The sequence below is a fragment of the Ornithorhynchus anatinus genome, chromosome 8 (assembly GCF_004115215.2).
Source record: "Ornithorhynchus anatinus isolate Pmale09 chromosome 8, mOrnAna1.pri.v4, whole genome shotgun sequence".
Lineage (NCBI taxonomy): Eukaryota > Metazoa > Chordata > Mammalia > Monotremata > Ornithorhynchidae > Ornithorhynchus > Ornithorhynchus anatinus.
The window spans coordinates 35,912,520-35,940,419 of record NC_041735.1 but is presented as its reverse complement, the minus strand read 5'-3'; the positions used below and the strand labels follow the sequence as shown (position 1 = coordinate 35,940,419).

At 45.5% G+C, this 27,900-nt stretch overlaps 1 protein-coding gene and 1 gene segment (V, D, J or C); one reads left to right on the top strand and one right to left on the bottom strand.

Moving 5' to 3' along the window:
- Positions 1–287: 287 nt before the first annotated feature.
- LOC114813896 lies at positions 288–7,836 on the bottom strand. The segment is given in 4 exon segments: positions 288–405; positions 4,069–4,178; positions 6,953–7,290; positions 7,486–7,836. Coding segments are annotated over 4 exon segments (609 nt in total).
- Positions 7,837–12,172: 4,336 nt separating this feature from the next.
- LOC114813895 (mucin-5B) lies at positions 12,173–27,134 on the top strand. Its single transcript, XM_029071394.2, has 11 exons — positions 12,173–12,294; positions 13,460–13,521; positions 16,908–17,225; positions 18,515–18,562; positions 18,864–18,911; positions 20,427–20,474; positions 20,778–20,825; positions 22,316–22,363; positions 23,159–23,206; positions 24,500–24,550; positions 26,374–27,134. The coding sequence occupies exons 1-11, from the start codon at positions 12,173–12,175 to the stop codon at positions 26,541–26,543; spliced, it is 1,011 nt and encodes a 336-aa protein (XP_028927227.1). The 3' UTR covers positions 26,544–27,134.
- The last annotated feature ends 766 nt before the right edge of the window (positions 27,135–27,900 follow it).

The following is a 27,900-nucleotide window of genomic DNA, read 5'->3' as shown; positions in this document are numbered from 1 at the left end:
CTTCCCCCACCCCCGGCTCACCTCGGCTGTGGTTGCAAATGGGTACCAGGAGTTGGGGGGAACTGTTTTCTCCTCGGGCCCCTGTTGCGTTGTTTTGTTTCCGTCAACCTTTGGGGGGGGAAGAAATGTTCTCATCGAACCTGGCCTGAACTGGTTAGGGTTCCTGGAGAGGGCAGGGCTGTTTGTGTGATGAAGCGAGAACAGTTAACCCACAGGCATCGCTGGGCCCCAGCTCCGGCCGCAGCTAATAGAAACCCGTCAGAGCCGGCTCCTGCCCGAGATAGACATCAGGCGTGCAAGGGGGCTGTGGTCGTCCCCGTGTCCCATCGACACCCTGGCACCCTCAGCTGGAGCTCCGGCACGTGCACGGCGCATGGCCCGTCCGGGCCCAGAGCCCGCAGGCAGCTGTGGGGACCACGCGCTGCCGGCAACCCCAAGTGCGACTAGGCCCGGTCTCCGAAAACCCATCTGGGCTCGCTGGCCTCACTAGCTGTAGTGGAGTAACAGCATCACTGATGGCTTCCCGAGCGCAGAACACTGTACTAAGCACTTGGGACATACCACAGAAACCTAACTCTTGTCAACTTTCCCTACCCACATGGAGCTTGAGAAGCAATGTGGCCTAGTGGGTAGAGCAAGGGCCTGGGAGTCAGAAGGACCAGGGTTCTAGTATCGGCTCCACCATTTGTCTGCTGCGTGACCTTGAGCAAGTTACTTCACTTCTCTGCTCCTCAGTTACCTCATCTGTAAAATGGGGATTAAGACTGTGAGCCCCATGTGTTACGCGGACTGTGTCCAACCTGATTACCTTATGTCTACCCCAGGGTTCTGAACAGCATTTGTAAATGCTTAACAAATACCATAAATAGAAAAAGCTTACATGCCTATGGGGGAGAAGGCAAAGAAATATTCCTAAACAGTGGAATCAAACTCAATACAACCGAATGTTCGACTGTGATAGGGTAAGCCGGAGGACTTGGACCAGAATGGGCCGTCCAGAAGGGAGAGGGATCAGTGGTGACTCTTTTTCACTGACGATGGTGCGATGGTGGGTGGTGGAAGGCTTCAGGGAAGTGTCAGTCAGCTTGGTCTCCTCTTCCTCCCATTCACTGTCCATAGGGCCTGAAATGGGCACCAGGTTTTCCCTTTCTTTATCCGTACTCTGGTTTCCATGTTTTGACACAGGAATTTGACAAGGAGCAGCGTGGCTTAGTGGAAAGAGCCCGGGCTTGGGAGTCAGAGGTTGTGGGTTCTAATCCCGACTCCTCCACTTGTCTGCTGTGTGACCTTGGGCAAGTCACTTAACTTCTCTGGGCCTCAGTGACCTCATCTGTAAAAATGGGGATTAAAAAATGTGAGCCCCACGTGGGACAATCTGATTACCCTGTATCTACCCCAGCGCTTAGAACAGTGCTCTGCATATAGTAAGTCCTTAAATACCATAATTATTATTACTGGGGAAGCAGTGTGGCTCAGTGGAAAGAGCCTGGGCTTCGGAGTCAGAGGTCATGAGTTCGACTCCCGGCTCTGGCACTTGTCAGCTGTGTGACTGTGGGCAAGTCACTTCACTTCTCTGTGCCTCAGTTACCTCATCTGTAAAATGGGGATTAACTGTGAGCCTCACGTGGGACAACTTGATTACCCTGTATCTACCCCAGTGCTTAGAACAGTGCTCTGCACATAGGAAGCGCTTAACAAATACCAACATTATTATTAATTAAAGTCCCCTTCTGACTCAGAGAGCAGGGTTACAGGGAGGTGTTGGGTAAGTCTTGGCCCAGGGTGAGATTTGGCACATATGACTGCGTCCAAGTGAGTGCATCTGTATGTGAGTGCATATCTGGGTGAGACCACAGGAGTGGAAGGGAAAAGATGCTTTTTAATTCAGGGTAAACTAACTTAGAGATAAATAGATTGAAAAGTGAGAGAGAGTGATCGAGAGAAAGAGAGAAATTCTTCATCATCTCTTTAAGACAGCTGAAGAACAGGAAATTCCATCGGATTTAGTTAATGAACGTCAGATGAAGTCATACCTTTCATTAGATCGTAAGCAACCTGAGGAGAAGAACCATCAGATGGCCATTAAAGCAATAACTGTATGACTATTAGTGAGAAAACTGATTTTAGGTAAATTATTGAGCTCTCCTTTGTGTGAAAAAATAATACTGCTAGCAGTAAGAACACATCCATGTGAAAAATGCTATAGTTAATATGCACACGGGAAGATTTTGTTTTTGAGGGGTGAGTGTTATTTTTCCCTGGATTCTTTTCCTCCTAGACTGGGGAGAACCATATCCTCCAGGGCGGTTAGGAGAAAAGATGCTTCAGCATCCATCTCTTCTAAATGGGAAATGCTATTCCCCAGTCATTCAGTCAGTCCACAAGAATTTCTTGAGTGTCTTTGGGGTTTTTAGTCAGCAGTGTAGAAGGTGCTTGGGTATGTGTTAGAGAAGAGATCTGTACCCCCAAGGACAGTGGCAGTGGATGGCAGACAAACAGGTAATCATCTCCAACACACACAGGCCAGAGGAATAAACACAAGAACGATCTGAGAGAGGGAGCAGAAAGGGTCCAGACCAGTGAAGAGATGGTTTCTCCCTGCCTGCCATAATGAGACAAGTTCTGGGCAGGGATTTAGGGGTCAGAATCAAATGTTGCATCCCCTTCCTCTGCCCCCTCGCCGACCACAGGCACAGAGATTCCTGCATTTCTAACACCTACCCAGCTCTAGGGCCGGAGGCCCCTGGGGCAGTTGGGGATCCAGAGGCCGCAGGGCTCCACTTCTCAGGGCTCTGCCAGCTGGGGCCCCAGACATCATAGAGTTGGTGTTTCCCCATGAGAACAGCTGACTGGATTTTGTCCAAGCAGTGAAAGTGGGGCCAGAGGACTATCGGCTGAGAACCTTCCAGGGTAACGGTTCTCACACCCAAACCCCGGCCGCCTGCCATGAATTTCACATGAAATCTGTGGTTTGTTCAAAAAATTACAACCCTCTGGATGGAGTCTTTGTTTTTTCATCCAACGACTCCCATGGTGTGGCTTAACTGCCCTCATATGTATTTGAGGCCCCAAATCCAAATTTCCTGTTCCCTAACTCGTATTGCACCTGCTGGTGCTGCAGGTGTTATTCACCAAGGATAGACTGATTTCATTTTCGAGAGAGGCATCGGTGAAGGATAGTTCAAAATTGAGCTTCTCCAATGATTAATCCTATTTTCCCCCTACTGCTTCACCTATTCACTTGAGTCGGTATTCCCTAAGCACTCAATTATTCACCCCACCCTCATTTTAGTGTCTTTCTCCCGGGCTGTGTTGTAAACTCCTTGAGAGCAAAGGTAATGTTTACTAGCTTTATTGTGCTCTCTTAAGCCCTTAGTACATCCTTGTTTCAGTGTCTGTCTCCCCTGCTGTGTTGTAAGCTCCTTGAGAGCAGAGGTAATGTTTATTATCTCTATTGTGCCCTTAGTACAATGATGGGGAAGATAGAAGATAATCAGGTCTCACCTGGGGCTCACAGTGTGGATGGGAGGGTGAACAGGAACTGGAAACCCATTTTTGCAGATGAGGTAAATTAAGTAAAGAGAATTTAAGTGATTTGCCCAAGGTCAAACAAAAGATAAATAGCAGAGCCAGTATTAGAACCCAGGTTGTAGGACTCCCTAGGCCCATGCTCTTTCCACTTCAAGAAATGTGACTGAATGACTAATCTTGGAGTTAAACAAAACAAACATTCCTGAATTGGGTTCCCTGATTCATTCTTGTGGGATTTTTGAGTTTGCTCTTTAATTCTCTGGGTCAACCACTGATAAAATCAGTGAAGACTTTGTCTTCTCTTGGGCTTCTCTTGGGGAAAGGATGAAGATACCCCTTCTTCTTCAGTGACTCATTTCTCTTTACAAACCAGTCTTCAGTTGCTATTGTTGGTCTCTCACATTACCCTGAGAAATGTAGCTTGTGTGAGTTTATCCCAGATTCCTTTTAAACTGGGGGCTTAGTTAAGCAATAGTGATGGTATTATTGGTTAAATTCTTACTATGTACCAGGCCCTGTGAGTGGTGTGAGCGGTACCAGTGGACACAGCCTGAGAGTTTGCCGGTGCTTTTACAGAAGAGGTCCACATTTTTGCCCTTTTGGATGGTGACGGAGACCAGCCCCTGCTCCAAGGTGACCACTGCATCCTTAGAGGCCACGAGGACAAAGAGTTAGAACAGGGAGGACCAGCCACCCACCATGACAACCCCACACACCCGCCGGACCACCGAAGCCGAGGTGACATTCGCCTAGACCTCCTGGGAGGCGGAGGGGGGGTGAGATGCCCCACCACGGTCCCGGCTTCTCTGCCGCAGGGAGAGAGGTGCTGAAAGGGGCTTCGATCCTCTGAGATCCTCTGAGATGAGATGAGATCCACAGAGATCTAGCTGTGGGAGAGAAGATGGTTGGTACTCAGTGGTTGTGCTATCTGGACACTCTCCCCTGAGTACCGTGTTGTGAGGGGTGTGGGCAGTGCTGCGGAATCACTAGGGTGGGACAGGTTTGTGTTTCTCCACAGGAGGCAGGTTGCACCAGAGAGATTCATGGAGGTTTTGAGAGTACAAGAGAGGATTTAATCAATCAATCAACCATATTCATTGAGGAGTTACTGTGTCAAAAGCACTGTATTAATCACTTGTGAGAAAACAGTATAACAGGAGCTTCCAGTCTACAGGGGAAAGCAGGCATTAATTTTAGTAAATGTATTACATCTACATATGTGTAAAGGGTGTGAATCCAAGTGCTCTGTTGATACAGAAGGCGGTGGAAAAAGAGGAAATGAGACTTTAGTCAGGGAAAGTCTCTAGGCGGAGATGTGATTTTAATGAAACTTTGAAGGTGGAGAGAATGATTATCAGGTGCATATGAAGGGGGTGGAAGTTCCAGGCTAGAGGCAGGATGAGGGTGAGGGGTCGGTGGTGAGTTAGATGAGATCCAGGAACAGTGAGAGGGTTGGCATATAGAGCTTAGAACAGTGCTTTAGCATTTAGAACAGTGCTTGGTACATAGTAAGCACTTAACAAATACCATTAAAATAAAGGGGGGGGGGGGGCTAGGTGGAGTTGGGACAGGCCCTGTCAACAAACTGAATGAAAATGCGGAGAGCAGGTGAGTTAAGGAATTCAGAGCACGTGCTTTGGGTTTGCTCCCCCTAAGAGAACGTCTGAAAACTCGAAATGTGTTGGAATTACAATGCCTTCTGTGTTTGAACCTCAACTCATGTCGTTTGTTTGCGTGTTTGTTGTTCAGGGCTTCCCTGGTTTTCTGTTCTGGGTGAGTTGAGAGTCACTGGGACCTTTTCTAGAGGTCAGAAACTCATCCAGTCATGTGATTATTCAATCAACGGTATTAAATTAGTGCCTACCATGTGTAGAGCATTGAATTAAGTGCTTCAGAGTGTAAATGGGAGGGAAAATACAATTTTTGCTCTCAAGGATTTAACGATGTAATAGGGGCAATGGGTGGACATAAATCAGAAGCATACAGAGTGAACAGAAGGAAAAATAAAGATACAACTGGTACCAGCAAGAGTATGGAAACTGAAGAAATTAATAAATGAATGGAATGTGTACATTAGAAGCAGCCTCGCCTAGTGGAAAAAATATTGGCCTGGGAGGCTGTAGGCCTGGGTTCTAATCCCCACTTGGCCACTTTTCTGCCTGTGTGACTTTGTCAAATCATTTAACTTCTCTGTGCCTCGGTTACCTGTAAAACGGGGATTAAATACCTGTTCTTCCTCTCCTGTAGATTGTGAGCCCCAAGTGTCTGACCTGTTCATTTGAATCTACTCCAAGACTTGGGCCACTATTTGACACATAGTTACCATATAATAAATAATAATAATGGTGGTATTTGTTGAGCGCTTACTATGTGCAAAGCACTGTTCTAAGTGATGGGGGGATACAAGGTGATCAGGTTGTCCCACGCGGGGCTCAGTTTTTAATCCCCATTTTACAGATGAGGTAACTGAGGCACAGAGAAGTGAAGTGACTTGCCCACAGTCACACAACTGTCAAGTGACAGAGCCAGGATTAAAACCTCTGACCTCTGACTCCCAATCCCGAGCTCTTTCCACTGAGCCACGCTGCTTCTAATAAATCCCATTATTATTATTATCATAATAATTATTATCTCTTATGTAAGTATAAAGGTTCTTGCTGGGAAGAAGTGATCGGCTGGGTGATAAAAATGATGTGGGGAATCCAGTCTTTCCTGTAACTCTATCACCAACCCCAGTGCCATCTACCACGGGGAACCCAGGAAACACCTGGTCAGGTTGACGATAACCTTGAAAAGACTATTAAGTTAAACTTGTTCTCCTAATGGAATGACAGAGCCTCAAACAATAGAGCTGAAAAAAACCAGAAAACGGACTCGTATCTCATTTTCTTCCTCAAAACAGAAGAAATGCTGAATTACAGAAATAATAGTCTTTCATGGAGCCTGCGGCCTGAGCATTTCTTTCTTTGCCCGGATGGGATTTTTTCTAAAGCTGAGCCATTTGCTTAAACATCCTTGTCTTCAAAGATTTTTCTCAGTTTAGAGGTTTAGGCCCCAGAGTGATCCCTGAGTGGGTGGATGGGGCTCAGGGAGGATGCTAGCCTGTCACAGGGACATGAGAGACGGGGTCCTTCTGCATCTTCCAACCCTTGGAGACTATGGTGGAGTCTGTTAAGGCAGAGCATTACTAGGAGGCCACCGGTATCTGAGAAAAAGACGGTGGGAATGGTTCTCTGTGCTCAACCTCTGGCTAAAGTGGGTGGAGCCTCTGGGATTGTTCTCAGAGAAAGAGCTGCAGTTTGGACCTGTGGTGGTCACCATTAGTTTGCCAGGGAACCTGAAAAAGGGGGTGAGATTCAGTGCTGGAGCTGTGGGGATTCAGGCCTTGTTCTTCGTGACTACGGACAGTGACTTTCTGTACGGGCGGTGGAGGAAACTGCGTCAACGTGGAGACCCAGCCGGCACAGTAATAGAAGCCGGCGTCATTCCTGTCCAGTTTCTGGACGAACAAGAAGCAGCTTCCATCATTTGACTTGTAAGCATGAATTTTGTTTTTATTGACTCCTGATTCCAGGGTGACTTCAGTCGTGTCCATGTTATAGTAGAGGAGGCGCTGGGGAGCTTGCCCAGGCTGCTGACGATACCAGTGGATGTACTTGAATCTTGTGTCAGAAAACTCACAGGGAAATGTTGCAGAAGTTCCAGCCTTTTGGGTGATGGAGACCATGGGTTGGTCCAGAGTGAGTGCCGTCTGGACGGCTGTGAAGGAGGCAGAAAGCAAACGGCCGGAGTGAGGAGGAGGATGAGTAGGGAAAGGAGGAGGAGGAGGAGGAAGAGGGGGAAGAAAAGAAGAAGGAGAAGGAGGAGGGCAAGGATAAAGACGAAGAGGAGGAAGAGAAGAAGGAAGACATAACTCCAGAGGGAGCGAACTTGGGGTGAAAGCAGTTGACTTACCAGGGAGCAGGGTGGTGAGAAGGAGGGTGATAGAACCCAGCATGTCTCCACTTACAGTGCTCAGGGCTCTGGGGAGGAGACAAGAAAGAGAGGACTGTGGTTCCACCTGTCTCTGAGCTCCAAGTGGCCTGAAATAGAGCCGGGGACCCTGGGGTTGGAGCGGTGGGTAACCGAGATCTCCTCTCTGCTGATTGGCTGGGCTTGGTGGCTTTTGACTGGGATGGGAGGAAATGGAGGGGAGAAGTTATTGAGTTGCCCAGAAATGATCATAGTTGACTGAATTCTTATTAATACATATTACTGTGGTATATGTTAAGCATTTAGTATATCCCAAAGGTCTCACATTGGGCTCACAAGCTAAGAAGGGACGTCAACAGGTACTAAATCCCCTCTAGACTGTGAGCTTGTTGTGGGCAGGAATGTGTCTGTTATTATATTGTACTCTCCCAAGCGTGTAGTATAGTTCTTTGCACACAATAAGTGCTCAATAAATAAGATTGAATGAATGAATGAATGGATACCCCCATTTTATGGATGAGGAGACTGAAATACGGAGACATCAAGTGACCCCTCGAAGGTCACACAGCAGATAAGCTGTGGAACAATGATTAGAATGCAGGTTCTGTCCCAAGCACTTAGTACAGTGCTTTGCACACAGTAAGCACTCAGTAAATACAGTTGAATGAACAAAGGTCCTCTGACTCGCAGGCCCGTAGTTTTCCAACTAGGCCAAGCTGCTTCCACTTAGGTCACAAGGGGGAGCTAGGAGGATGATGATAAGGGTGATAACGGTATTTATTAAGAGCTTCCTGGGAGCTAAGCACTGTACTAAGTACTGGGGTAGATGCAAGATGATCAGGTTAGAAGAGAAGAAGAAAGAGATAGGTATCCATCTCACATCCCTTCACCCACAACATCCAGACTCCTTTCACATCACCTTTTCTTGTAACTTTCCCCAGGTTTCCTCGTTGAGGGGGAGACAGGTAACACAGTGTATTAGGTTGCCCTGGGGAGGAACACAGTACTTAGTACAGCGCTCTGTGCACCGAGGTGGCCACTTGGAAAGCTCCATCCTTCAGGCTGGATTCTATCCTCTTTCTTCAAGGCTGCTGCCCGGACGTTAGACATGTGGGCAGGGGATACCAAGTGAGACCATGAACCTTGGTATTCCTGGTCACTGGCTCTGAATTCATTCAATAGTATTTATTGAGCGCTTACTATGTGCAGAGCACTGTACTAAGCGCTTGGAATGTACAATTCGGCAACAGATAGAGACCATCCCTGCCCAATGACGGGCTCACAGTCTAATTGACCCACACGTCGTGTTCATGGGGGCTCAGTGCAGGAATATGAAACGCTTCCCCAGAGAACAGTGCTCTCTGTTCTGTCTCCACTACCCAGGTACCTCTCAAGTGAAACTGGGTAGACATCTGAGGATTCACTGCTCAATAAATCCCAGGGATCGATTGATTGACTGATGGGGAAGGAGGGGAAAGTAGTTTTCAGGGCAGCCTGGGGTCAAAGTAAGGAGCAGTTCTAGGACCCTGGACTAGGTGCCATGGGGAGGTTGCAGATTGAATGGGTCCATCCTGATTGTCAGTTAACAGGTTTAGGCCCTAGAGCGATTCCTGGATGGGTTGGATGGGGCTCAGGGAGGATGCTGGGTTGTCCCAGAACCCATGGGACGCACGAGCCGGGGTGTCCTTCCGCAGGCACCGACCCTCAGAGACAATGGTGGCACCTGCTCAGGTAGACCAGAAATGGGAGGCCACCCGTGTCTGAGAAGGGGACACTGGGAATTGTGCTCTTTGCCCAACTTCTGGCTAACATCGGTGGGGTTGCTGGGATTGTTCTCTGGAGAAAGAACTGCAGGTCAGACATGCTGCCTTCAGAAACCAAGCTGGGGACTCAGCTTAGTTTGCCAAGAAGCCTGAAAAAGGGTGTGAGATTCAGTGCCAGAGCTGTAAGGGGGCAGGCCCTGCTCCTGCTAACCACAGACAGTGACTTTTATAAGACGGGCGGAGGGACCTGTGTCATCGTGGAGTCCCAGCTGGCGCAGTAATAGGGGCCAACATCACTCACAACCAGTTTCTGGACCACCAGGGTGCAGCTTTGCTCATTTAACTTGTAAGCATGGATTTTCTTTGAGTTGAATCCTGATTCTAGTGTGCTTTTAGACATGGCCAGGTTATGGTAGAGCGGGTGCTGGGGAGCCTTCCCAAGCTGCTGGTGATACTAGTTGATGTTCGTGATGCTTTTGTCAGAAAACTTGCAGAGGAATGTTGCCGGCTTCCCAGCCTCTTTGGCGATGGAACCTGGTGGCTGGTCCAGGGTGAGCACCGTGTGTCCTGCTATGATGGGGGATAAAAGAAAATGTAAGTGAGGAGAAGGAGGAAAAGGAGGAGGATGAGGAGAAGGAAGAGAAGGAAAGGGAGGAGGAGGAATAAGGAGGGGGAGAAGGAAGCAGAGAGGAAGATGAATAGGAGGTGAAGGAACAGGAGGAGGACAACAAAGAGGAGAAAAAGAAGGAGGACAAGGAGGAGGAGGAGAGTGAGGAGGAGAAGAATGACAGAGAGGGAACCACTTCGGGGTGAAAGTAGCTGGCTTACCAGGGATCAGGGCAGAGAGAAGGAGCGTTACAGACCTCAGCATGTCTCCGCCTGCAGTGCTCCGGGCTCTGGGGAGGAGACAAGAAGAGGATGGTGGTTCCCACCTGACCCTGAGCATCAACTGCTCTGAAGTGGGGCCTGGGCCTTCCGGTTGGAGTGGTGAGTCACCGAGGTCTCCACTCTGCTGACTGGCTGGACTTCTTGCCTTTTGACTGGGATTCGGGGTGGAGGGTACGATCACATGATGGCTGAATGCTTGTCGGCCCTCGGGGAGAAATGAGAGGCAAAAGAGACGATATATGTGTCTCACTTCCCTTTACCACCTTCCCATTACAGATCAGTGGGGTTCATGGTGGTTCAGAGCAGGCATGTGAAAACCATCACCGGAGAACGATGCTCTGCTCTGGCTCCACCACCTGGTCTTCTCACAATGAAGCCGGGAAAAAGGCTGAGGAGTCACTAAGGTTTTCTATCAGTTGGAGGCAGGGTCTTAGAGGAGATTGATCAGTTCTGTGCCGATCCTCGCTCCTTTCCCTCCACAATCCAGTGCACACACTTCACTCCTTGGTCACCAACCTACATACAGTGCCTCCATCTCACTGTTCTCATCATCCACCTGTTGCTCATGTCCTTCCTCCTGCCAGGAAGCATCTCTCTCTTCACATGTTTCAGATCACTGCTCTCCCCAACTTCGAAGTCCCATTTAAACGACACCTCCTCCAGGAAGCCTTCCCAAACGAATCTCTCAACTCTTCACCTGATTCTCCCTCCCTTCTGCATTGTTTAGGTACTTGGATCTGTTCCCCGTAAGCTTTCTGATACCCACCCTACCCCGACAACACTGCGTCCATATACTTAAACTTCACCGCTTCCCCTTACATATAATTTTAATGTCTGTCTCCCCTGCTAGCCTGTCTGCTCTTTGAGGACAGGGATTATTCCTGTCTACTCTATTTTAGTCTCCTAATGGCTTAGTTCAGTGTCCGGTAACCCAGCAAGTGCTCAGTAACTATCAGTGAGAGACTGATTGATTAGGGAAGGAGAGGGGAGATTTTTTTAGGATAGCCTAGGGGTATAGTGAGGGGCAGTTGGTTCACCCTTTGACCCTTAGTTCTAGGATCTTTGGAATAAACGTTGCTGAGCGGGTGGTGCCGGACAGGCTGTCATTGCTAGTTTACAGTTTTAGGCTCCAGAGCAATCCCCGGGTGGGTGGGTGAGGCTCAGGAAGGATGCTGGATTGTCCCAGAATCCCAGGGATATGAAAGTCAGAGTGTCCTTCTACAGCCTCCGACCCTAGGAGATGATGGTGTCATCTGCTCAGACAGCAGGGCTGGGAAGCCAGTTGTGTCGGAGAAGGGAATGGTGGGAATTGTGTTCTGTGCCCGACCTGCGGATGAGACCCCAGGCTTTGTTCCCAGGGGAAGAGCTGAAGTTCAGAACTGTTTGCCCCAGAATCCTGAAGCCCCTCTTAGTTTGCCAAGGAGATTTAAACAGCGGGTAAAATTCATTGCCAAAGCTGTGAGAGGTAGGCTGTGCTCCTGGTGACCACAGACAACAAATTTTTGTACGAGGAGAGGAGGGACTTGTGTTACCGTTAAGTCCCAGCTGGCACAGTAATAGGTGCCAGCATCACTCATGTCCAGGTTCTGGATCAACAAGGTGCTGCTTTGGTTTTTGCTTTTATACACGTAGATGTTCTTTGACCTGAATCTTGGATCCAGCTTGGGTTGGGATGCGTCTAGGTCATAGTAAAACAGGCGCTGAGGAGCTTTCCCAAGCTGCTGGCGATACCAGTGGATGTAGGTGATGCTTTGGTCAGAAAACTTGCAGAGGAACATTGCCGGTTTCACGACCTGTTTATTGATGGAGATCCCTGGCCGGTCCAGGGTCCGGGGTGAGCGCTGTGTAGCCTGCTGGGACGGGGGCAGAAAGTAAATGGCTGTGGTGAAGAGGAGGAAGTGGAGAAGGAGGAAAAGGCCCGGGAGGAGGAGAAGGAAACAGAAGCAGCTGCAGAGGGAGCGAAAGCAGCCAACTTACCAGGGAGCAGGGCAGCAAGAAGGAGGGTGACAGACTCCAGCATGTCTCCACCTGTGGCACTCGGGGCTCTGGAGAGGAGAGAAGGAGGGGACGATGGTGGTTCCCACCTGTTCCTGGGCCCCAAGTGGGCTGAAGTGGGGCTGGGGACCCTGGATTTGGAGCAGTGAGTCACCAAAGCCTCCTTTCAGCCGATTGGTTGGGCTTCTTTCTCTCAACTGGGAAGGGAGTGGTGATTGAGGTACCAGGGTGTGATTCACGGTCACTATTTGCTTATAGGCTGTGGGGGAGATTCGGAAGGAAAAAGAGGTTATGCACTTCAGAGAGGCAGGAGGATGGAAGAGGTAGAAAAGACCAGATGATATGCCACTCTTGGCTCATTGAGCATTCCTGAGAAAAATGAAATGTTTGGGTCTGTACTGCGCTGAAATGCCAGTCAGTCAGTAGTATGTACTGAACATCTACGATAGTATACCAGTGAGAGGACAATCGGACTGATAAACTCGGACACTGACCTCCAGGGCTGTGTAATCAGACGGAGTGAATTTAATGCTGGAGAAACGATCAACTAGTATAATTTTAAGTAAGACTGTAAGTTCCTTGTGGGTAGGGAACATATCTACCAAATGTATTATATCGTACTCTCCCAAACACTTAATAGATTGCCAAAATAGACTTAGTGCTCAATAGATTGCTATAGCTAATGAGGAGAGAACATGTCTTTCTCCTTGCTCCTCTCCAGTGCTCCATTTGCCCTGAAGAGGTGTGGGGTGCTTAGTGCTAAATAAACACCACTGATTGAATGTACTAAGCCGTTGGGAGTCATAATAGGACAGAGCTGAGAATACGAATATTTACATGAATAAGCATGTGGACCTAAGGATCAGAAATGGAGCATTTCCTTTAATTTATTTTAAGATCTGTCTCCGCCACTAGATTGTCACTTTCTCGTGGGTTGGTTTGTGTCTTTTTAATGTATCTGTACTCTCACGAGAGCTCAGCTTACCACAATAATAATTGTGGTATTTCTTAAGTGCTTACTATGTGCCAGGCACTGTATCCAGTGCTGTGTCGGATAAGAGTAAATCAGGTAGGAAACAATTCCTGTCCCATGTGGGGCTCACAGTCTTAATCCCCATTTTACAGATGAGGTAACTGAGGCACATAGAAATGAAGTGACTTTTCCAAGGTCACGCAACAGACAAGTGGCAGAGCCGGGTTAAGAAACCATAACCGTCTGACTCCCAGGCCTGTGCTCCTTCCACTAGGCCATGCTGCTTCTCTAGTAGAGTATCTTCGTGACTACGTTTGTGTAAAGGGTTCAAGTACAGTGCTCTCAAGAGCGGCGTTTATACTAAAGTGTTCGGTTCCGGCACCAAGCTCATCATCGTTGGTAGGTGCGGAGGGAATTCCTTCTTTAGAGATTAGAGTCCAGCTGAGCCCCCATGCTGAGACCCCCTAGAAAGCTTCCAAAACAGGGGCTCCCTGACTACCCCAACCTTTAATGAGGCCTGATTTACCTCTTCCCCAGTTTTTTGCACAGTGCTTCCCACACACTAAGCACTTAAAATACCCTCACTGTGTAGCTAACACTGGGAAATTTTGGCAGGAAAGATCAGCCATGAAAGGTGATTTCACTGCAGAAGTTTTTTCCTCCTGGGAGTCTTATGCCCTTTTGAGAAACAAAGTGAATCTTTTTCAGGTGCCGCCTACAGGAAAACTCAGAGTAGAATCCACTAGTGTGGCTTAATACTATGATTCAATTCTAGATTTAAAGCTCATTCTGGTGAGGGAATGTGCCTGCCAATTCCATTGTACTGCACTCTCCTAAGTGCTTAGTTCAGTAATCTGCACAAAGTTAGCACTCAGTAAATACCAGTTGATCGCCCTCTCTAAGACTTCAGTGGCAGTTTTCGTAACTCTGTACCAAGCTGTGAGATGGGGTATGTCTCTGGAACTGGCACGAAGCTCGGTGTAACAGGTATAGCGTTCGGATTGACATGTTCGCTATTTAGGCCGCTGAAAGACGGCCAAAGTAGCCAATGTCACCTGTGGGTGCTTTGAGCGTGCCAAAAAGGATGGCTTGTATTTCTAAGGGTCTTTAATGATGGCTTGGTTAGGTACCATTGCTGAAGGCACTGGGGACTGGGCATTCATTTGGTTCTGAGTTCTCCTTGCTAAGGGGCTAAGATTTAGGATGGCTTGGAGGCTCCCTGGTCTCTGTAGACCTTTTCAAAGGTGATGGTGTTAGAACACCTTCCTTAAATGAAATCAATACAGTTCTAGTGAATGACCAAGGAGGATACTGTATCAATCAGTCAAGGGTATTTATTGAGCACTTACTGGGTGAAGAGCACTGGACTGAGTGCTTGGGAGAGTACAATATAATAGAATAGGTAGATCCCTTACCTGCCGGCGAGGAGCTTACTTACAGACTTCTGATCGCATATGTGCAAGATTACCCTAAAGCTCATCGAACTCCAGTCCAGTGGTTAAATGTGCAAAGGGAGGCTTCAGCGGTGAATCAGTAGGATTCCACTTTGACTTACCAGGAAAACTAACCAAAATCGTAAATGCTGAGAAATGGATTAAAGGAAATTTAGCGGTTCACCCGTTAAAGCAATGATCATGAACATTTTTTTGTTCTGACTTGGATTGGGCTCCTGGAGGTGAACAAATATCAAAACCAATAACTGTCTTTTTGTTCACTTTATGAAAATTCACATTCAACATTCTAATTTTCTTTAAGAAAGTATTCAAAAAAATTCTTTAAATAATGCTGAGGTGATCTGAAATGAGTAAACTTGTTCGTGCATCCGAATAGATAAATGTTCAGACTATGATCCAGGAGTATGATTCAACATTTGTCTGCTGTGTGATCTTGGGCAAGCCACTTAACATCAGGTACCTTAACTATAAAATCGGGATTGAGACTGTGAGCCCCATGTGTATCATTGACTGTGTGTAACCTGATTAACTTGCTCCAAACCTCAGCATTTAGTACACTGCCTGGCACAAAGTAAGTGCTTAACAAATACTATTTTTTAAAAAGACCCCAAAACCCCCTGACTATTCAACATACTTTCTACTAGTTCATATTTTATTGAAATTGCCTCTACATGACACAGCATTGATTAGGACATTTTAATGAAAGCGTTTTGATCAATAGTTTCCTTAAAGATAAAGATCCTTTAGACTGTAAGCTTATTATGGGAAGGGACTGTTCTACCACCTCTGCTATAGTATATTCTCCCAAGTATTTAGTACAATGCTCTGCACAAACAGTAAAGCTCAATAAATAGGATTGGTTAAGAGAAGACCGAATAATGGTAAGTGGGAGAGAGTGTGGCATGGTTCTTGGCTTTTTGTCTGCCAAACACGAGAAACACGGAATACTTTAATGAGGTTCTATATTGGGCCAGACATAAGGGATAGTCAAAAGAAATTAGTATGAAACTATTAAAAATGTAAAATGGACCAGAATCTAGTGATATAGAGAACAAGAATATTAAGTGGTGGGAGACTTGCCTCATTTCATCAACAATAATAATAATAATAATAATGATTATAGCATTTGTTAAGCACTTTACTATGTGCCACACACTGTATTAAGCACTTGGGTAGATATGAGGTAATCAGGTTGGGCACAGTCCCTGTTCCAAAGGGGGCTCCTAGTTCATTCAATCACATTTATTGAGCGCTTACCGTGTGCAGAACACTGTACTAAGCACTTGGAATGTACAATTCAGCAATAAGGAGAGACTAGCTTACAGCCTAGAAGGGGGGAGAGAGATATCAAAACAAGTGAACAGGCATCAATATAAATAAATAGAATTCTAAATATGTGCACATCCTAACATGTAAACAGGCATTAATATAAGTTGGAGGGAGAATGCGCGTTGAATCCTCATTTCACAGAGGAGACAACTGAGTCACAGAGAAATTAAATGACATGCCCAAGGTTATACAACAGGTAGGTAAGTGGCAGATCTGGGATTAGAACTCAGGTCTTCTGATTCCCTGGCCCTTCCCCTTTCCATTAGGCCATGCTACTTCTTCAATTGATTCTCTGATTGATTTCACTGGCACATCAATGTGGGATTCATCAAAATGTCAGGGCCTTATTCATCGATAAAAGAAATGACTTTCATCAAGGAGCGTAGAAAATAAAGCAGGCTCGAGTTTGAGTGATCTTGTAGATAAGATGTCTTTGGGTGCCAACCAAGAATATGAAGGGCTTTTTCCTCTATAGAGTAATTTAGGATGAAAATTTGGTTCATTTCACTATAGAAAGTCTAAAAGCACTGTGAGCCCGTTGTTGGGTAGGGATTGTCTCTGTTGCTATATTGCACTTTCCAAGCGCTTAGTACAGTGCTCTGCACACAGTAAGCTCTCAATAAAGACGATTGAATGAATGTGCAAATCTGCTATCTTCTAAATAGCAAATTCCTCTCAGTGCCTTGAATTCTCAGTACTACAGGTTGGGTGTTTATGGAAATTTGGGCTCTGAAATTTTGTCGACTAGACTCCCTCAAGTCTGTAAGCTCCTTGAGGGAAGATAACTCCAATTCTGTTATATTGTATTCTCCCAAGTGCGTAGTACAGTGCTCTACACTCAGTAAATATCACTGATTGACTGATGATTGATGCCAACGAATTTGAACCCTATTATGTGATATCATTCACCCGATTCCATTTCTTTCAGGTTTGTTGTAATTGTCATGCAGTGGTGGAATTCAGATCTCCGAAATTTTGTCTTCTATTTTATTTTATTCCCAGAGGGAGCTGCTACCCTAAAAGCTCCTGAACCCATCAAGTTTTTCCCATCTTCACTAGAGCAGGAAAAGCAAAATACAGAAACCTACATTTGCCTCTTCAAGGATTTTTACCCCGATGTTATCAGAATGCATTGGAAGGAAGAGGGGAGTGATAAGATCTTGGAGTCCCAGCAGAGTGACCCATTCAAGGTGAAGGACAAGTACTGGCAGATGAGCTGGTTGACCGTTAAGAAATCGTCACCGGGGAAGATTTACAGATTGATATACAAACATGAGAAGACTGGTCGGGTAGAAAAGGAAGAGCTATTTCCAGCACCAGGTAAGGCTTGCTCACAGATGGAGAACTATTGACCCTTTGCTATGGTTAATGATTTGAAACCCAAATAGACAACAATCAGGATCTCCTTTGCAGTGACACAGAATTTTACCGGCATGATCTAACCCTGTGCTCTAATCCTGGCTCTTCCACTTACCTGCTGCATGACCTTGGGCAAGTAACTTCACCTCTCTGTGCCTCAATTGCCTCATCTATAAAATGGGGATTAAGAATGTGAGCCGCATGTGGGACAGGGTTTGTGTCCAATCTGACTACCTTGTATCTACCCCACTATTTAGTGCAATGGCTGACATGTAATAAGCACTTAACAAATATCATAAAAAAAGGAGAAAAAACCCTTGAGAAGCTCCTAAACTCCTTATTTTTCTTGTTTCAGTTTGTTTGCTTTACTTGTACTTAAAGAATTTCTGAGCTATTTGTTTCTTGCACAATACATTTATATGCAAAAACCTGCTAGATTGCATTTTGGCAATAACAAACTGATCCCAAGAAAATCAGTCAGTTGGTGGTATTTACTGAACACTTACCATATCCAGAGCACTATACTAAAGGCTTGAGAGAAAAGCCAAGAGACTGTGAGGAGCCAAAAGCCTAAAGTCCTGTGGTTTTTAGTAGAAAAGTGTTTGTCCACTGGATCTTCTCCCCAACAAGGAGGAGTTGGTTCAGGTTCTGCCTTTCAGACTGTCTCTCTTCTTTGTAATATTTCCCTCATTCGACTGTAAGTGGCTTAAGGGTAGGAATCATATCTTTCAACTCTATTTTTGTGTACTCTCCCAAGTGCTTATTACAGTGCTCTGGACAAGGTAAGTGTTCAGTAAATACCATTAATTGATTGATTGATTGATTGATAGGTGCAGCTTCCCCAAGGACATAAACATTTCTCCGTATTTTCCCTCTTGACTTCTTTGGGGAAAAAAATAATTTCTAAATGCTGGGACTGCTATTGTCCAGGAAACTCTTCCGATTCCAAAATAAAAGACTTCCTTTCTTTCCACCTGACTGGTAGGAATCTAGAAAACTCTTTCATGCCTTCATCCAGACACAGGTGCAAATGACAGGGATTTGTCTGTGGGGAAATCCTCTCTTCTCATATTATCGTGTGCAAGTGACTGTGCAAGTCCTAAATATTTGGGTTTTATTTTAAATGGAAGCCATTACATGCGTTAATGGAGGCATTGGGTTTGAGCTGGAAATTATGAAGAATGAGACTATGAAATATTTCCACAGAACTGTCTTAAAAACAGTTCTAATTCATATGTTTGTTCCTCTAGTTTCTGTTCCCACCACCACTTCTACAAAAGCCTCTACTACGGTTGAAAGTAAGTCTCCCTTTGTTTTGGCTGCAGTCTGGGGAATGGTGAGGTCTCCGTCCTTAGCCTTCAGTGCTTGTTAGGACTAATCGGCTTATTGAATGTTGAAGGAATTTAAGATCAATGATATTACATGCTGATATACAGTCATTTGGTTTGAGCCAGAGGTTATGAAGAATATGATTATCACTCTGGAGTTTGTTGCAGTTTTTCTCAGTGGAATTTAATTGGTGTTCCTTTAGGGATGCATGTGGATATTTTCACTGAACTGGCTTAAAAACAGCCCTAATCTTGTGTTTGTTCCTTCCAGCTTCTGTCCCCACCACCACTTCTACAGAAGCCTCTACTACGGTTGAAAGTAAGTCTCTCTTTGTTTTGGTGCAGCCTAGGGAATGGCTAAGTCTCCATCCTTGGTCTTCCCGTGCTCGTCGGGAGATGAGACCCTTTCCCAGCGTAGTGACTGTAGAAGGAATAAGAATGGTTCCCAAGGATCTGGCCCTCCTATTCCCTGCTCCTCTGTCAGGACCCCAGCCTACCCGGGAACCTTGGGTTAAGTCCCATTCTGTATCTGGGCAAATCATTCATCTATTAGAAGCAGTGTGGCCTAGGGGAAAGAATGCCAGCCTGTGAAGACATAGGTTCTAATTCTGGCTGCACCACATGTCTGCTGTGTGACCTTAGGAAAGTCATTTCACTTCTCTGTGGTTCAATTACCTAATCTATAAAATGGGGATTAAGACCATGATCGTCCAATTGGGATGGGGATTATGTCCAACCTGATTAGCTTGTGGCTACCCCATGGTTTAGTACCGTGCCTGGCACAAAGTAAGTGCTTAACAAATACCATAAGAAAAGCACTAAAAACTCCTGGGAAGCACTGAAAGTCCTTACTTTTCTTGTGTGATTGCTTTACTCCTACTCAACAAATTTCTGAACTATTTGTTTCTTGCACTCCTTGCAAGTGTTTCTTGCAATTCACCTATATGCAAAAACCAGTGTGATTGCATTTTGGCAGAACAAACTGACCTTAAGAACCTCAATCCATCTGTGGTGTTTATTGAGCAACTATTGTGTGCAGAGCACTGTACTCTGTACTAAGCGCTTGGGAGAAAAGCCAAGAAAAGCCTCTTGACTTCATTAGCCAAAAACCTGGGGCCTGTCCAGACCCGAGGCGTTTTAGTAGAAAAATGTTTTCCACTGGATATCGTTCCCCAAAAGGATGAGTCGACTCAGGCTTTGCCTTTCAGACCATCTGTCTTTTACATAACATTTCCCCAACGTCATTGCAAGCTCCCTGATGGTGGTGAGCCTGTCTACCACCTCTGTTTTCTTGTACTCTCCCAAGTGTTTTCAATAATGCTTTGTACAGGCTAAGCGTTCACAAAATATCACTGATTGATTGATTGATTGATGTAGCTTCTGAAAGGACACAAACACTTCTTATTTTTCCTCTTGACTATTTTGGGGAAAAAAATGTCTGAATGCTGGGAATGCTATTTTGCAGGAAACTCTGTTGATTCCAAAATAAAAGACTTCCTTTCCTTTCACCTGCCTGGAAGGACTCTCATACCTTTCATGGCTTCATCCCAACACCTGTCAGGATGGAAGGAATTTCTTCTTGGGATACTCCTCTCTTCTCATGCCATTTTGTGCACATGACTGCGCAAGACATAAATGTTTGGTTTTTATTTAAGATCTAATCATTACATGCTGATATGCAGGCATTTGCTTTGAGCCGGAGGGTATGAAGGGTTGAATTATCACTGCGGGGCTTATGAAGATTTTTCTAAGTGGAATTTTAACAGGTCTTTCTGTGCGATAACTGTGGATATTTACACTGAACCAGCTCTAACTCTTATGTTTGTTTTTCTAGCTTCTGTCCCCACCACCACTTCTACGAAAACCTCTACTACTGTTGAAAGTAAGTCTCCCTTTATTATGGCTGCACTCTAGGGAATGGTGACATCTCTGATCTTGTCCTTCAGTGCTTGTTAGAACTAACCAGCTTATTGAATGTTGAAGGAATTTAAGATCGAAGACATTACATGCTGATATGCAGACATTTGGTTTGAGCCGGAGGTTATGAAGAATATGAATATCACTGTGGAGCTTATTGCAATTTTTCTCAGTGGAATTTTAGTTGGTGTTTCTTTAGATATGCATGTGGATATTTGCACTGAACTGGATTATAAACGGCTCTAATTCTTGTATTTATTCCTTCTAGCTTCTGTTCCCACCACTACTTCTACAGAAGCCTCTACTACGGTTGAAAGTAAGTGTCTCTTTGTTGGCCGCAGTCTAGGGAATGGTGACATCTCCATTCATGGCCTTTCCATGCTCTTTGGGAGCTAGGACCTTTCCCCAGATTAGTGACTGTAGAAAGAATAAAAAAAGTTTCCCAGGATCTGGCCCTCTTATTCCCTGCTCCTCTGTCAGGACCCCAGCCTACCTGGGAAACCTGGATTAAATCCCATCCCATATCTGGGAAAAGTGTTCACCCATTAGAAACAGCGTGGCCTAGTGGAAAGACCGCCGGCCTAGGAAGACTTAGGTTCTAAATCTGGCTGTACCACATGTCTGCTGTGTGACATTGGGTAAATCACTTGACTTCTCTGTGTTACAATTACCTCATCTGTAAAATGGGGATTAAGACTATGATCCCCATGTGGAACAGGGACTGTGTGATTAGCTTGTGTCTATGCCAGGGCTTAGCACAGTGCTTGGCACATAAAAAGAAATGAATAAATACCATGAAAAACCTCTTGAGAAGCACTGAAACTCCTTAGTTTTCTTGTTTCAGTGTATTTGGCTTGCTTCTACTTTATAATTTTCTGAGCTATTTGTTTCTTTCACCTAATTCATCTATATGCAAAAAACAGTGTGATTGTATTTTGGCAAGAACAAACTGACCTTAAGAAAATCAATCAATCAGTGCTATTTATTATGAGTTTATTGTGTGTGGAGCACTGTACTATGTACTTGGGAGAAAAGCGAAGAGACTGAGTAGCCAAAAGCCAGGGGCAGGTCCAGTCATGTGAAGTTTTAGTGGAAAAATGTTTGTCCACTGGATCTTCTCCCCAGCAAGGACGAGTTGGCTCAGGCTCTGCCTTTCAGATCATTTCTCTTCTTCATAACATTTCCCCAACTAGATTGTAAGCTCCTTGAGGGTAGTGATCAAATCTACCAATTTTAGTATCTTGTACTCTACCAAATCCTTCTAAAAGTGCTGTGCACACAGTAAATGTTCAGTAAAAACCACTGATTGATTGACTGATTTGTTTAGGTTTCCCAAGGACTCACAAACTTCTCCCTGTTTCCCTCTTGACTATTTTGGGAAAAAAAGTGTTCCCGAACGCTGGGACTACTACTGTCCAGGAAACTCTTTCGATTCCAAAATAAGAGACTTCTTTTTCTTTCGTCTGATGGGGAAGACTCTAGGGAATCCTTTCATGCCTTCATCCTGGCACAGCTGTGGATGGCAGGGATTTCTTCATGGGGAAAGCCTCTTTTCTCATGCCATTATAGGCATGCATCTCTGCAAGACATAAATGTTTGGTTTTTAATTAAGTCTGAAACCATTCCATGCAGATATGCATGCATTTGGTTTTGAGCCAGAAATTATGTAGAATGAGATTACTACTGCAGGGTTTATGGCAGTTTTCCCCAGTGGAATTTTAGCAGGTCTTTATGTAGGGATGAATGTAGATATTTCTACAGAACTGGCTTAAAAATAACTCTACTTGTCATGTTTGTTTCTTCTAGCTGCTGTCCCCACCACTATTTCTACAGAACGTTCTACTTCATTTGAAAGTAAGTGTCTCTTTGCTTTGGCTGCAGTCTAGGGAATGGTGATGTCTCCATCCTTGGCCTTCCTCTGCTCAGAGAGAGATAGAAACTTTTCCAAGCTTAGTGACTGTAGAAGAAATAAGAAAGATTGCCAAGGAATTGGCCCTCCTATTTCCTGTTCCTCTGTCAGGACCCCCCAACCAACATGGGAACCTTGGGTTAAGTCCCATCCCGTATCTGGGAAAAGTGTTCATCCATTAGAAGCTGCGTGGTCTAGTCAAAGAGTGTCGGATTGGGCAGACCTGGGTTCTAATCCCAGTTCCACTACGTCTGCTGGGTGAACTTGGGCAAGTCACTTCATTTCTCTGTGCCTCAGTTACTTCATCTGTAAAATGGAGAGAAAGACTGTGAACCCACATGTGGATAGGGAATGCATCCAACCTGATTAGCTTGAATCTAACCTAGGGCTTAGTACAGTGCTTGGCACATAGTAAGAGCTTAACAAGTACCATAAAAAACCTCTCGAGAAGCACTTAAACTCCTATTTTTCTTCTTTCAGTGTGTTTGGTTTACTTTTACATATCAAATTTCTGAGCTATTTTACTCTTGCACTTAATTCATCTATGTGCAAAAGCCAAAGCCATTACGTGTAGGCATTTGGTTTGAACAGGACGTTATGAAGAATGAGATTTTTCACTGAAGGGTTTATGGTGATATTTCTTAGTGGAATTTTAGCAGGTCTTTCTGTAGGGATGAATGTGGATATTTCCACAGAACTGGCTTAAAAACAACTTTAATGGTCGAATTTGTTCCTTCTAGCTTCTGTCGCCACCATCATTTCTACAGAACGCTCTGTTACATTTAAAAGTAAGTGTCTCTTTGTTTTGGCTGCAGTCTAGGGAATGGTGATGTTTCCATTCTTGGCCTTCCCATGCTCAGAGAGAGATAGAACCTTTTCCCAGCTTAGTGACTGTAAAAGAAATAAGAAAGGTTCCCAAGGAATTGACCATCCTACTCCCTGCGGGGATCGCAGCCTACTTGGGAACCTCAGGTCAAGTCCCATCTTGCGTCTGGGAAAAATGTTTATCCGTTAGAAGCTGCATGGTATAGTGGAAAGACCGCCACACTGGGAAGATCTGTGTTCTAATACCGATTCCACCACATGTCTGCGGTGTGATCTTGGGCAAGTCAATTCACTTTTCTCTGCTTCAATTACCTCATCAGTAAAATGGGGAGTAAGACTGTGAGCCCTCATGTGGCGCAGGGATTGTGTCCACTCTGATTAGTTTGCATCTATTTATTTATTTATCTCTTTATTTATTTATCTATTTATTACCCTATTTATTTTGTCATTACCCTATTTATTTTGTTAATGAAATGTACATCGCCTTGTTCTATTTAGTTGCCATTGTTTTTACGAGATGTTCTTCCCCTCGACTCTATTTATTGCCATTGTTCTCGTCTGTCTGTCTCCCCCGATTAGACCGTAAGCCTGTCAAACGGCAGGGACTGTCTCTATCTGTTGCCTACTTGTTCATTCCAAGCGCTTAGTAAAGTGCTCTGCACATAGTAAGCGCTCAATAAATACTATTGAATGAATGAATGAATCTACCCCAGGGCTTAGTACAGGCCTGGCACATAGTAGGCATTTAAGAAATGCCATTAAACTATTATTACTATTATTCATATTAATTACATTCGCTTCATAAGAACCCCGCCTTTCTTTTTCCTTTATGCTTCTATTCACAAGGGTTGAGGGGAATAACAAAATTCCAAATGTAAGGAGCTGACCCCTCAGGAAATTCTTTTCAGTCCAAGCGAAGGCCCCTCTTCCTCTCTCACCTTTTGGAGAGAATTCTGGGGAGTAAGTTTATTCGTTCATCCCTACCCTTGTGTGTCTGGAAGAGTTTATTTCTTGGCGGTATGTTCTCTTCTCATGTACAGATGGGTGCTTCAGAACAGGGAATGAATATTTGGCTTGAATGCATTTACGTAAAGTCATCCTACACTGACATACTAACATATGGTTGGAGCTCAGGAGTCCATGACTATTTTTCTTGATGGAGTCGTACTGTAACATGTCTTTCTACAGGGGTGAATGTGGATGTTTGCACTTAATAGACCTGAAAATAGCTCTAATTTTTATTTTCATTTCCCTAGCTCTTCGCTCCACACCCCCTACAGCCAGGGAGGCCTGCACCACTGGTCCAGGTAAAGAACACAGGGATAGGTCTCTCACTGCTCTGAGCTACAGCTCAGGTAAAGGGCCCTTTCTGCTCCATGGTCATCATCAGCTAATGGCGGGAAGGGCTGAGCTTCCCAGCCCATCTTTCATGGCTAAAATGGACAGGTCCCTCAGGAAGAGAGGCGTTCTGATGAGGGATGACCCATGGAGTCCACCAAAGTGCCCAAACTACTCTTGTCTCTGCTCTACCCTCCCCTGCTAGATTGTAAACTTCTTGAGGGCAGGGATCATGCCTAGTAATTCTATTGTACTCTCCCAGGTGTTCGGTAGTGTTTTCCACACAGTAGGTGCTCAAAAAACCCCACTGCTCTGGAGTTAGGTTTTTTTTGACCTATCTCACGGGGTTTTTGTGAGGGTAAAGTTTAAAAAAGTAATGTGAGAGTGCTTTGGAAATAAAATTGCTGGACAAATACAAACTGGACTTGCACAGACAGCTTAGTTGTGCAGTTCTTGGGGATTTTTCTTTCGTATCTGTAACCCCAGAAAGGGGAGGGAATGTCCAAGCAGTTCCCAGGGAGCAAATTTGGGTAACTTCTTAAGGACCTGGGTTCTAATCCCCACTCTGTCGAATCCTTGCTGTATGACCGTGGGTAAGTCACTAAACTTGTCTGTGCCTCATTTCTCCGTTTCTCCCTCCTACTTAGAGTGTGAGTCCCATGCGGAACAGCGACTGTGTCCAATCTAATTAACTTGTATCTACCCCAGCGCTTAGAACAGTGTTTGACAGATAGTAAGTGCTTCACAAATACCATAAAAAAACAGATAGCTCTCTTCTGTTCTTAATCCACCTGAATGGAGGTTGAGGTGACACAAGGCTCAGAGGGCTGGGGGAGGCTATCGTAAACCTGTTCATCTTAGGGCTACCAACCAACTGTCTGGCGAGATGGCTTCCAGACCCCATAGCTCAGCTGGCAGAGCCGGCCAGGAGTGTGGCCGATGGACCCGAGGAGGAAGAGGAAGAGGGGATTTTGATGGTGGCATTTCTGGAAGGGGCCCGGAAACCCATTGGGGATGTTGGTTGATAGGAAGAGCTTTATTCCCGAGAGTGGCTCTGCCCTGTGGTCTCACAGTGAGCCCTCCCCCAGAGCCCAGGTCCCCAGCGCTAACCTTAACCCCAATCCTAGTTGCTATTATTATTAAGCTCCTTGGGGCAGGGACAGTGGTGGAACCAGAATTAGAACCCAGGACCTTCCGGTTCCCAGGCCTGTGTTCAATCCACTACGTCAAGCTACTTCTCTTTAAAACAGTGTTTTTTTAATTGAGCACCTACTGTGTGGAGAACACTGTACAGAACATTTGAAAGTACAATAGAATGAGTAGACATGATCCCTGCCCTCAAGAAGCTTTTGATCTAGCAGGGGAAGGTCAAGCAGATACAAGAGGAGACTGGATGCTTTCACAGACAATTAATCAATCAATCAATCAGTAAATTCTATTTACTGAGCTTCCACAGTGCGCAGAGCCCTGAGCAAGGCATTTGAGAGAGTACAATAGAGGTAGTGGACAGATCCCTGCCCTGAAGACACTTACAATAAAGTAGCTTCAGGAGGGATTTGGACAGATTCACGGATGATCGGTCCTCAGTGGGTTACCAGAGTTCAAAATAGGGATATTGCAGGTGAGGTTGGGGTGTTAGATGGCCCATCCAGACAGGGAAGACATTCAGGAAGCCGCCATCAAATCATTCCTATAAGCGTCCGTCGTCGATGCCACTGTCAGAGTTCCAGGGAGGGGGAACACTGGACTGGCACTGGTCTTGCATTGCTCATCTTGGATGTTTTTATTTCAGTAAAACAAGTTTTCCAGTCAGTGAACACGACTGCCTATTACACCTACACCATCCTTCTGCTCAAGAGCACCACGTACTGCATCTTCATGCTGTTCCTCATTTACAAAAGGAATATGGCCAGTGGCAATTGGAGAGAACTGTCTAGTTCACATCTCTGGAGAAAGGTGTGAGGGCGAACAGAATTTCCCTGGACCAAACGCCCAACTTCTCTTCAGACCAGCACAGAAGGAGCAGAGCAGCACATGGATAGACTGTAAGCCCGTCAAATGGCAGGGACTGTCTCTATCTGTTGCTGACTTGTTCATTCCAAGCGCTTAGTACAGTGCTCTGCACATAGTAAGCCCTCAATAAATACTATTGAATGAATGAATATTATTGTTACTGCAATTACAAGCTGTTCTTCTATGTAATCACCAGGCAGAGGTTTATTTTATGATTTTATTTTTAAACTGTAGAAGAAAGTGTGAGGTTTTAACAAGTCCTGTTTCCTTGATTTTGCTTTTATGTTCTGGGCTTAGTTTTAGATTTTGCTCTAATTTTCTTATCAATCGATCTAGTCGCATAAATGAAAGCACCACTACCCTGCTATCAACAGGTGTGGAACTGTTCTTTCTCCTGCTCCTGCCAATAAATAATTTGTGTCTGCTTGTCTCCCCCATGGGATTGTAAATTCCCTCCCCGAATCCTTAGCTTGTGAGCCCCAGGTGGTGCAGGGATTGTGTCTGATCTGTTTTATTTACCTCAATGCTTAGTACAGTGCTTGACACTTAAATGCCACAATTATTATCAGCTTCATCATTTTTAAGCTCCTTGTGGCAGGAACTGTGTCTTTCACCTATATTGATGGCTCCTATGATAGACACTTATTAAATGGTATTGATTGAAAAACCTCCATATTTGAATACAATTTACTTTATTTGATAACATTCTTCACCAGGCTGAGGGAGGCAGTGGGGTAGAGTGGAAGGAGGGTAGAGTTGGCAGTCGGGAGATCTCGGTTCTAGATCTGGTTCTGACCCGACTTTGCAGGATGACTTTGGACAGATTCCCTTGCCTCCCTAAACTTCAATTTTCTCCTCTGTAAAATGGCGCTAACGTTAAATGCTGATACCATCGGTCCGGGAGCCCTCTAGCTTCCCCCCACCCCCTCCCTTGTCCTGGGCTTCCCCCACCCCCGGCTCACCTCGGCTGTGGTCGAACAGCGGGTACCGGGAGGGCGGCTGTTTTCTCTTTGGGTCCCCGTTGTGTTGTTTTGTTTTTTGTCAGCCTGAGGGGAGGGGAGAAACATTCTCAGTGAAACTGGCTTGAACCGGTTAGGGTTCTGGAGGGGACAGGGCTGTTTGTGTGACAAAGCGAGAACAGTTAACCCACTGGTAGCGCTGGTCCCCGGGCCCGGCCGCAGCTAAAGGAAACCCTTCAGAGCGGGCGCCCGCCCGAAATAGGTATCGGGCGTGCAGCGGGGGCTGTGGTCGTCCCCGTGCCTCATCGACACCCCGGCACCCCCAGCTCATGAAAGGCGCATGGCCC